This window comes from Oculina patagonica, chromosome 4, assembly GCF_052425735.1.
Source record: "Oculina patagonica isolate OP01 chromosome 4, crgOcupat, whole genome shotgun sequence".
In the NCBI taxonomy this organism is placed as follows: Eukaryota; Metazoa; Cnidaria; class Anthozoa; order Scleractinia; family Oculinidae; genus Oculina; species Oculina patagonica.
The window spans coordinates 32,105,912-32,117,701 of record NC_135761.1 but is presented as its reverse complement, the minus strand read 5'-3'; the positions used below and the strand labels follow the sequence as shown (position 1 = coordinate 32,117,701).

The 11,790-nt window shown below is 37.6% G+C and overlaps 1 protein-coding gene across 1 annotated transcript; it reads right to left on the bottom strand.

Moving 5' to 3' along the window:
* Positions 1-2: 2 nt before the first annotated feature.
* Positions 3-2,329, bottom strand: LOC144648330 (uncharacterized). Its single transcript, XM_078507925.1, has 3 exons — positions 2,122-2,329; positions 1,968-2,031; positions 3-1,093 (listed from the first exon to the last, which is right to left on the bottom strand). Exons 1-3 carry the CDS (start codon positions 2,327-2,329, stop codon positions 334-336), a joined length of 1,032 nt encoding a protein of 343 aa, XP_078364051.1. The 3' UTR covers positions 3-333.
* Between the last annotated feature and the right edge of the window lie 9,461 nt (positions 2,330-11,790).

Sequence of the window (11,790 nt, the reverse complement as noted above, 5' to 3'; positions counted from 1 at the left end):
TATATAAAGTTATTTAATGACAAAAATGCATTTAAATAAAATGCAACTTTCAATAAGTTCCCAAATAAAAGGATATGTTGGAAGCCAATTTTATCACGCTAAATTAAAGAAGCATTAAACATAATCCAACTGAAATAAATGGTGATTCTTTGGAACAATAAAAACTTACTTGTTGCTTTTGTTGTGGGCCCCACTGCAATCATGGCACAAAATTTTAAGTTCACAAAGTAGAGCAAGTAGTTGTGTTTAAATCCAGCCCAGGTCAGGGGAGAGGCTGGGGTGCCTACTTCAAAAAATTTTGTTTGATAAAAGAGTGCTCATATTTTAGGTTTTTCAATTTCTCTTTTCTAATATTGCCATTAACATTTTGTACTGCTGTTGCTGTTGCTGAGCCATGTAGGCTTGCATTTGCAGAAACTGCTGCTGTTGTTGCTGCTGGAACTGTTGTTGCTGCTGCTGCTGTTGTAACAGCACTTCCATCAGGTTGTTATGCTGCTTGTCAAGTAATTGCTGCCTCTCAGCCTCTTTCTCCAATTGCACTGATTTTAATTCAATATCTTTCTCCTTTAGCTTGTTCTCTTCAGTAGCCCGTTCTCTCAAGTAGGACACCATTTCAGTGCCATTCGACCGCCTCTTTTTTTGCTTGGGTTGATTTTCACCATCCACGTCTAACCGTTTCTTTGTTTCACTTAGGGACTCCATTGCTTTGAGCCTGATATCTTTAGCTTGCTCCTGTTCTTTCCTTATTTTCTCTCTGGCCTTGTCATCCTCCTCATCTCTTGACTGCATACAGGCCTCAGCTCTCTCTATAATTTCTTCAAGTAGCCTGTCTAACTCAGTTGGTTCAGGACTGATACCACTGGCTTTTAACTCCTGTGAAGTTTTCTTTTTAAATTTTTCAACGAGAACCACGTAATGTTCTCTTACAGACCTCTTGCTAACTTTAAATCCTGCCCTTTTGTTGAGGATGTTGGCAATTTTCTCCCATGCCTGTGCCCTGCCCACAGTCTTTTCCTTTGCCTTGTAAGGCTCCAGCTGTAGCACTTCGTGGCAGAGGGTAATGTCCTTTTCTTCATTCCATTCCATTTTGCCACTGTTTTAAAAAACACATGAAATTTCAGTTAACCTATGCAAATTAAAAGAAGCCCATACAAAAATTTCGTAAGCTTACTGGCTTACATCAATAACAGCTCTAGTTCATCAATTTATTTTGAAGCGTCCAACTTCTCTATACTGTATGTAAATAAGTCCAAGCAAATAACGAAAACTTGTTCATTGACTTACTTTATTTTTAGCCACCAGATTGAATTCCATTACATTCATGAATGTAGTTTTCAAAGTTTGCAGTTTCGAGCCTACACTCTATTTTTGTAAAAATGTTTATTTTTTTTTATTCCTAGGCTGAATATCCTCTTCTGCCCGGCGATTTTAGGCTTAAATATTTTCAATAAATTTGGATTATAGGGGATAGTATGTCAGTAAAATAACATAGATATTACCAGTCGTTAAACAAATAGCATGGGATATATATTTACCACGGAAAAGCTACGTTAATTCATTAAAAACATAAAATGTATTTGCTTTTGTGTGCTTCTATTGCATTGAATTTTATTTCCTATGGACACGCAAACCAGTTTGGGTATATTCTACTCATATTCTTAAACTTTCGCCAATCTCAGTCTCGATATTCCTATAAAAAAGGTTATTAAAAAAAAAAAAAAATGAGTGCATTCGTATGGATGAAAGTTAGTGCCGGACGTAACCTCAGCCGAAAAAGGTAAACAAAACAGAAAGCGCAGACAGCTTGTTGTTGAAAACCAACGTACAAATATCGCTATTTGTTTATTCCGGCATAGTAAACTTTAACATAATGCTAATAATGTCTTTTTTTTCTAAAAATAAAAGCTTAGTTACATCAGGCCTAACTTGTATTAACTCTGATCTCCTCGAACTAAATTACAACTAACCTCATGCTCAAGGGCCTGTTTTGACCGGCGTTTTCTCCTTCGGGAACTTGCAAGCTTGACATGACTACAAGTCCAGTGGAAAATGTAATGAATTTTTTCGCAGGAAACACCTCAAATTATATTGAAAGCAATACAGTTTCGATCTCAAACCCACTTTTTTTCTGCGTTTTCTCCAAGACGGCAAACCATGCGTTTTCACGTTGTCGACGTGACGCATCATCGGGGACGGACGGTGTATCCATAGCAACATCTGACGACAGCTGAAAAATCACTTCCGCTGAACGTCCGTGACGTCCAACGTTCTCGATGCTTAAGGTCTCTAATGCCACCGCCGAAAAGAGGGCCTGGCAGATTGACTTCATTTTAAACAACGTTGACACCAAATCCAACTCCTGGTTCTATTATGATATGAATCACAAAAAACTTCTATACCTGAACGGTCTTCCATGGAGTAAAAATAGCACTGCACAGCAGCGGAAAAATTCTGGTGGTCGAACTCCATAAGTTCGGCATTGCACTCTACAGGTAATAAACTTAAGTGGCTCTTCTAGGAGCCACCAAATATACAAAGTCATGACCAACACTTTATTTCACTTTACCTAGTAATTCTACCCAAAATTAATTGAACATTTTTTTTCAATTACACCTAGTAAACACAAACAAGCGAGGTAGTAGAAAACATTTCATGTCAAAGTCTTCTTGTATATCTGCGACTCTGGTTTACAATGACAGTGAAACTTTACTAGGGAAGTTAAGAAATAGTCAACATCATCACCTGTCTCTAATGATTGTTCACAACAACAAAAAGAAAAGACCAGTTATTCTGCTCCCATTCAAAGCTTTACAAGATTACTCATATTGCTTTGGAATCTAGTTTATTTCGTTTGCTTGAGCATGTATTCTTTGCTACTTCACTTAGTCCACTAGGACAATGTTTCATGTATTTTGACGTCAAAACTACTCGCTAGTACCCCTGATCAACTTATCATTTAACAAGTCATGTAAACTTGCGTCTGATTATATGTTAGAGTTTGAAACTTTGCGTGGAAACAACGCATTTTAGAATCCCCGATCAACTTATCATTCAAATTCATCCATTTTTATGAAAACGCTGTTGCATAATTTGTCTGTTTTAAAACTGCTACAGCTTTTACTTAGTGCTATCATTTGAATAGTTGATGCAGGTTGTTGAGTTGGAAACATGGCCAACAGCATGGATGTCCTTGACAGCGATCTGAAGGAATGTCATAAGTACGACCTCGATTGGTCATTATTGCCATCAAGACTCTGTGAAGTAAGTTGCAACTTTGTTGTCTTTTAATCTTATAGTCAAACTCTTTCCCTTACAAGAGCGAGAGCCTTTTTAAGTGATTCTATCCGAAAAACATCGGGGCAATTACGACAGTACTGTTTTAAATCGAGAACCATGTCAAACTAAGGGTGCGTTATTTGGGAAAAATCCAAATCCGGATTTTGCGTTTCTTTACCTGTATCCGAAAATGGATTAATCTCGGATCAATGATCTGAAGAATCCACACTTCGAGTGGATACATCAGATCATATCTGAATCCGGATTTTTAGGATTCATGATCCGTGCGTTTCTTTGGGACATGGATCCGAAAAAAATACATTGGCCCAATGGTTTTCTTGCGAAAAGTCCACCATATTCCCGCCAACTTGTGTTTTCGTGTAGATGACATGGCGAGCAATCAAGGTAAGATTACAGTGCTATTTTATGATATAATGTACACAAAATTTTATAGGAAGTCGTAAATTGTTCAAAGAACTTCACTGCTACACAAATTAGAATGACCCTGACTGTGTAAAAAGAAACGCACCCTAACTTAACATTTTTATCTTAGATGTGCCATTTCTTTGGTCGCAGAATGAAGCAAACTAACACAACAGTTCTGTTAGGATTCTTATCCCTGATTTTATTCTGCCTGGGTCACGCTGCGACGGAAGTGACTGGCTTCTGGATCGAGCCAGTCTTTATCTGGATAAACATAGCCCTTCCAACTGGTATGATATCTTTTTTTGTGTTTATTATCAAGTTAATTATGTGGAACATAACTTTATAGGAATTTCCAATTTCTTTAGAAATCCGAAAGAAGTTCACAAACAAGTGGCATGGCATTTCAGATAAAAACTGTTCAATCTACTTTAGCCATCCGAATTATCTCTTTTCCTTTTAGTAATTTGTAATTGACGTTTAAAATTTTTTAATGATAGCTTTACCACAGACAAAACCTGCTCATGCTACTATCAAACCACTATATTTTGGCAATGGTGACTAAGGTACATTATTTCACCTTCCTTAACAATGATTACGGTAACCAAAACAAACCATGTTAGTGCCAACTAATCTGAGGTGTTTGAATCCAGCGGATTTTATCACAAATGGCATGTCGCATCGATTTGCATTGATTGTTCACTTTTTAAGTTCACTTTTCCTCAAAAACAACTTGGTTCACAAATGGTAAGAAATATGTATGTATGTAGACTTTCGTTACTTCCAAGGAACACTTACTATGTAGGGAAATGTGACTTTTTCCTTCAAAGAAGAAGAAAACGCATCATCTTACTAATCTCCCGATTCCATGCAGTGGTTACAGACTTTATACCCTCCAGTTTAATTTGAGTTAGTTATACTCTGGTTTGCTTGCGGGTAGGTTTTATTTGAAAGTAGGGTCAGCAAATTTTTAAAATTGACAACTGTATGTCTCAAATTTCTTTGGTTGCCGAGTTTAGTACAGACCATGTTGAGACAGCTAATTTTACACTTCAGAATCGGTTAATTTCTTTAAGAATAGTGGTAGGACTAAACTCTTATCCGCACAAATACAACGGGATGTGTTGAATTGTATTCTTTTTCTTTCGAGGATCTCGTAACTCAACAAATATTCTACTGCAAACACATAGGGTGGTCTGTGGTTCAGGGATTTGCACTGCATTCAAGTGACTCATTTATCTAGACATGCATTGAGAAACAGTGTTTTAATAGAATGAAATACTACAATATATTATCCCGACATCCAGGTTAGGCAAGGAACAAGAACTTCAAGTAACTTCATGCTACCAATATTGCAATAACGTCTGGCCTAAGCAGACCTACCTTATTTTCTCAATTAAATGCCCCCAGTGCTCATTTAAAAATTGGCCTGGTGCACCCGGCATTTATTTGAAGCCGGTGTTCTAGCCGATTTTGACCCCTCTGGATTTGGACCCCCCGGTCCAAATCTGCTACCCGGGAGTCCATATTGGCTAGGGAATTTGGACCCCCCTTCAGAAGTGATCATACTTTACTTTCGTACTCCTGCAGTCGTAAACGAATAAAAGAAAAGATGATTAAATGTCCATACGAATATTTCATGGACATTGAAAAGAGGAAATAGACAACGTTGTTAGTTTGTTGTCTACGTCTGAACTTATAATAAGACATGTTCGGCTAATTAGTCCCTTACTGTTATTAGTTAGAATAAATGTTCAGTTGAGTGAATTTACCAAAACCTGAAAAGATACAGGACAATAAGATTACTACTGGACTCTAATTACATTGTTTTCTTTTTGTTTTTACTTTACACAATAGATTTCTTCTAAATAGCTTCCGACTTTTAAAACAGTTTTTCGCTTTGCCGACAAAAGAAAGAGCAGTTTTCTCGACTTTAACAGCGTAAGAAGTGTTTTTTGTAGTATAAGCTTTGTTAAAAGTTGTAAACTTGAAATAGAAAGATTCTCACAAAAAGTGCGAACGCAAGTTTTATTACTTCTGTTTAAATTAGTTGTGAAAGTAGGAGAAAATACTTGTTCGCGGTATTATAATTATTATCATACCGAAAGCGTAAAAACACATTTACTGTTGTGTTCTTGATAGTTTGACAATACCCAAGGCACCCAAAACAGGTTAAATAAAGTTGCTAACACCGCGTTTTTTGTCTAGTTTACTCCACTTAGAGAACGAATTATCATTATGGAGTAATCAATAGTTACTGGACAATAACTCACTCAAAGACTTTAATTACATTGTCTTTTTTGTTTACATTTCACAACTTTTTTTAAAAGAGGTTCCGACTTCTTTAAAAAGTTTTTTTTGTAACAGTGCCGATAGAGCAAGTTTGTCGGCTATTCAGTAACTGCATGCGCAAGCATGTAAACAGTGGTTAAAAAAGAGGTTCGCATAGAGCGCAAAAATAAATCGGAGAAAATTTAGTGAAGAAATAATAATCCCTCATTGAAAACGAGTCGGGCTCTTAGGCTAATTTTTAAAAAGAAATATTTCATTGGCCCTGTACACTGTAGGTGTGGCGAATTTTCTGTACGACCTGATAACCAGATACGGAGTAGCAGAAATTTGTGATGTCTGATCAGGGTCGGGAATTCGTTAACTGGGTTAACGAGGAGCTGTTTAAGTTGTGTGGCACTGACCATAGGATCAGCTCGGCCCACCACCCGCAGTCAAATGGCCTTGACGAAAGAATGAACCAGACGCTAACGAGAGCCCTAGTTAAGTTCGTAAACGAAAACCAAGATGACTGGGACGTGCACATCAAGTCCATTCTGTTCGCCTATCGAACCAGCAAAAACGACTCCACAAAATTCACGCCGTTCGAGTTGATGTTTGGCCGTGCACCTGTCTTACCAATCGAGATGGCAATTAAGTCAAAGCCTAGCAGCACTGATGGCGACTCATCCTCTGGCCCCGCTGAAGATGCACCCTCTGACTTTGATGAGAAAGTCCGCATTATGATGCAGGTTCACGACCAAGTGAAGGCTAAGGCAATGCACATCAACAAAGCACAAGAGCGGCAAAAGACGTCGTACGATGCAAAGCACCAGCCACTGAAATTCAAAGAGGGTGATGCCGTGCTTCTTAGACTTTGAGTTACTGTTAGGTTATAATTGCTACTATTGCTGATTGCAATTATTTTGTCTATATTAAGGCATAATTTAAAAATAAGAATATTACGAAGTTCTTGATTTTCTAAGACTTTAAGTTAGTAATACCGTAAGATTATAACAGGATCCGTAGTTAGACACTGTCTTTAGTCAGGTCTTTAGTTTACAATAAGCTTTGCAATGAATTATAGTAATTTTCCGTAATAATGTACAGGCCTGCGTAGAACGCAAAATTGCATCGCTATTATATAAAGTTATTTTATTTACTATAATAAAAATGGCAGAATTATAACAAGATATGCATTTGTTTTCATTGTCTTAATTACAAATTTTGTGTTGTCATTCGAGGGAACGTTGAAAAATATGCTTGCAAATGGAAAAATTTACTGAGTAAGAAGTAGACAAAGCTTAAATAACAATTGTTTAGGGGGTCCAAATCGGCGAAGAGGGATCCATATCGGCTAGTGGATTTGGACCGGGGGGTCCAAATCGGGGGGGGGGGGGGGTCCAAATCGGCTGTGACACCGGCGTTTATCCAAGTCCCGGCATTTATTAACAAAGTGAAACTTTCTGTCATTTTTCAAGTCAATTTATTATTACCCATCCTTCGATACCTAGGACCAGTTTGTCAAGGCGGAACAATTTTTCCCTTTGTCCCGCCTCAACAAACTGCCCCTGGGTCGCCAAGGATGATTATTACCAAGAGATACAGTATTGCGTACAGCACTTTGCAATCAAGATTTGTAACAAACAGAACCAAAACACTACATGAACAACATGGGAACAAGTAAATGTTTCAGATATAAAGTTTTAAGTTCATAAACGGCAACACCTGGACCTCAAACAAACCCTGAAACCTCGATCAAATGTCCCCGGCGTTTATTTAAATATTAGCAGTTTTAACGTGCATGTAAATGCGGCCGGTGTTTAATTGGGATCCCACATTTAATCGAGAAATATGGTACACTACCATTTTTAAGAGGCCATGCTTGGGATGAACTTAAGAATGCCGGTCTCTAAGAATCAGACATTTTTGAAAATTGCCAGCATTGGACCATCGAAAAAACATCAGTTAGCGGTCTCCTGCCAGAGGGTTTCGTTTTGGTTTTATAATCTATTCAATCCTGACAGAACTCCTGTCATTTCACGATTCCACCTCTGCTTTTGCTTTGATAGCCTTTTGCCTTTATTGAAATGTAACTAAGTGTGGAGATTTTATTCTTATGCTTCCGTTATAGATAAGCTAGAAAAAGCGTTTTCAAGTAACATGAAGCAAAAGTAACATGGGAATTTTCTTTCTTTCCTATTTAAAAACTGGAAAACGTGGGGGTATTTGAACCTTTTTGAAGCCCTAGCCACTGTAAGCTGTCAATATAATATAGTAGGGAATTTGACCAAAAATTTTCAATGGCCCGGGGGACATGGGTGGTTTTGGAATTGACTGATACATTAAGGCAGGACATGAGTGAAAAGTCAAGTTTTTTTCACTGGAAATGGAAGGTTGTTGTTTTTTTAAGGCCCTTTTTGGTGAAGCTTGTGATTATGGTACTAAAGAACGAAAGCGCGACACTGAAATCGTTCCACTACTGTAACCACTACTGTCATGTGATAAGGACATGACCAGTCTGCAATCCCGGACGAAACCAGTTGAGACAAACGCATTTCACAGATTTTTCGCGAATGTCTTGCCTGGCAAGCTTGTGAAAAACATGTTATCCCCCTCTCCCTCCACTCAATGTTGTTTTATGGGGTTTGCAATTCACCAGGCTTAGTTTTCATAAAACGACAACATTGACAACATTGAAATAGGGAAGGGGAGATTGACAAACATGAGCTGTTGTACCAAAATTAGTGAAAATTAGCGGTGTCTCAACCCTTTTGGCCGGAATTGTGGGTATAAATTTACCTGTTCTGATGATGAAGTTGATCTCATTCTATGTAAAAAAAACGTTGTTGCAAGTTTTTTGTTCACGGCTTGCTGCAAAAAGACCGGCTGCTTTTGTTGAATGCCAGCAAGAAAAAGACGAATATACCAGCGATGGTACCTGATACCTGGTTACGATCCTGCATGCAAAAAGCAAGGCTAAGGAAGAAGAATGTGCTCACTGCTTCTCAGGGAAACCAGGTGGTGTTATCGATTTGTGACTCACGTTCAAGACAAAGTCACTGTAAATAAATGTCTACTTTTTGCGGGATGAATATTTAATAATATTAATACACCAAATTTACGAAAAGCCTTAGTTTACCAAAACTATTGCATTGACGTGAACATGGTGAATTGAGAACCGAACTGAATGTTGTCAGAAAATGATTCAACCATTGTCCTTGATGCTTACAACAGAAACTTTGAGATCGAAAAGGCTAATGTGGTGTGGCAGTGAGGTGGATGTACAGCTTTTAGAGATGGTATGTTACTAGTGACTATTTTTATCATGCTATATTTAACGCCAAATGAATACATTGCATAATTTGGGGTCGAACTGTTTCGCTTGTTGCATTCCAATGTACATGTATTAGTTAAAAAGGAATTTGTTAATTAGCCATTACTCCACAAAAATACCATTTTGATCACTTCCTTGAGCACTTCTCAAGTAGAACATTGCCAAGCTCCTCGACATTTTGACCTCTTGATCATGAGTGGTCAATTTATAAACATGCCATGTACAAAAGCGTTGTAATGACCCGTGGTCGCAAGTAATGCCAGTTCGTTCAAACTGTCTTGTCGACTACTCAATCTTACAAGAGGTGCCGTTGATTCAGAAAAATTTTCACTCAAAATGATTTGCAAACTGTTTAAAAAAAGCTTTATAGATTGTGCTAGATTTGAACGCTTCGATAGTCTTGCGTTTGTAATGTCAACATGCAGCGTTTGTTGCCAAAGTAACATTAAGCCACTACAAAATGACGACTCTAGATTTATAAATTTACGGCTAAAATGACTTGTACCGCCTTCTAAGACCCCTAAACATGTTGTTTACATACAAGTAGATTTCTTTTACGGTCTACAATACAAATCGATGGTGTTTAGAATTTAATCGGCAAATTGAAAGTGACAACCTCCGTAAATCTTGTGTCATTTGAGCTGAACATACACCTGACATCTTTAATTTTCTCAGCAGGAAGCGTTTCGAGTTCGACCTTGAAACTTGGCATGGTAAATGTTTAATGATTATACTTTGAGGCTGTAAATTCAAATTTTCGAAAAATTAGGTACCAGGGGTATTTTTATGCTGTTGAAATATGGCCTATATTTCGCCGCCATTTTGGATGCTCGTCAGACATTTTTGAAATATTTGGTAACAATTGAGCTAGCTCAAGACTTCCATTTTCAGGCTGCGGTTTAAGGCAAGTAGTTCATTAACCTTTCAGCCCCTCCTAATGGCATCCAAATGAAAAGAGTAAGATTTAACGAAAAAAAAAACCACTTTGTTCTTGCCCGACTAAAAATCGTGTTTTTCAGGCGCTAAAGTATTCGTTGCGGGTTTACCGGCCTTTCTAGTAGTAAGCTACGAAGAAAGAAGAACCATCTATTAAAAATTGGACACTGACGATCCTAATAAAGAGTTTGGAAAGTAAACTTTTAAGTAACATTCCACACTTAGTGAAAGGTTTCTTTAAAAAAGAACTACGGTGTAGCCAAGCTCTAAGGGTGTCTTTGCGTTGATTTTTTTTATTTACCCATCTTTTAAGTCTGTAGTTCTTCTGCAGAGACCAAACTTCGAAGAAAAGAAATGAGTCGCCTTACAAGTCTTGAATTTCCCATTCTCTTTCTTTCTTCAAGCTATCTGTATATTTAGACTTCTCCCAATGTGCGAACTCGAGTTTTTTCTTTCTTTTGGATATATTGTTTTCCTCTTTACATTGTTAAGAGGTTCTTTGTGATTTTGGTTTTACTTCGCTGAGTTTCAAGGAGATAAGCGATTGGATTCGATCTAACCTATATTACAAAAATGAAATAATCACTAATGAACCTTATATGGAATTTGAAAAATTAAAATGGTCGTATAAAGTTAACGGTCGATGGCGATCACGCTCGACCGAAAAACGCAATGTCAAAATGAATTTCAAGGGTCTCGTAATTTGAATATGGCGCCACTTTTTCTGCAAAGCAACGTGTCATTATCCCAGCATCGTGAGAGGCCTGGGGAGTCAAGATGGCGTTCACGATCCATGTCGAATTTCTGTGTACAAAACACTCCTCTGTGCAATATTAGCAAAGGATTACGTTGTGGTTCATCGTCTAGTGGATATTCAAGAAATTTTCACTATGAGACAGAATTTATTAGGCTTTTAAGGGTTTAACATCCAGTAAAACTGGCACTGATTCAAGTGTTGAAGCCGACTACATATGCTTATCCTTTAGCTTTATAGTAGAAAGCTTTCTATCCTTTCAGTTGATTTTTAGTCTATGACTTTTCACTTGGTCAATCACAACTTAATTTTTGGAATTTTCCATTTCAGCGACGAGGAACGTCAGTCCTTAACAACTATTTCAAAATAGCACTTTTGCCGGAGGATCTGTTCGGGATGGCAATGCAAATAATCAACAGGGAGATGTAGATCCTCCCGAGCACTCACACCAACGTTGTAGGAGGGCACTATCAAGTTCATCTTTTGGCTTCCTTCAAAATCTTGATCCAATGAAAGAAATGGACTGGGAGGCCATCAGAGATTTACTAGCAAACTGGTTGAAAACAGGTATCAGACCTGTGGGTAATCCAGTGAAGGTAAATACATGATTACGAAAGGATCATTTGCTGTGTACGGAAAAATATTTTTGACATGTGACAATGTAAAAAATCGTAAATATTTTTCATTTTTTCCTTCTCTTCACGCTTTGTTTTGCATATTTATGTTCTTCTTGCACGTGTGAAAAGGAGTGTTGCTTTCTGATTGGTTTTTCATTTGTAAACTTAAAACTAACCCA

Bases quoted from the DNA above. Each gene is read 5' to 3' on its own strand.
- LOC144648330 (XM_078507925.1), bottom strand. From the start codon at position 2,329: ATGAAGTCAATCTGCCAGGCCCTCTTTTCGGCGGTGGCATTAGAGACC. The intron at 2,032-2,121 runs GTGGGTTTGAGA...CTGGACTTGTAG, and splicing joins GGAGAAAACGCAGAAAAAAA to TCATGTCAAGCTTGCAAGTT. The intron at 1,094-1,967 runs GTTAGTTGTAAT...TTTTTAAAACAG, and splicing joins AACAGGCCCTTGAGCATGAG to TGGCAAAATGGAATGGAATG.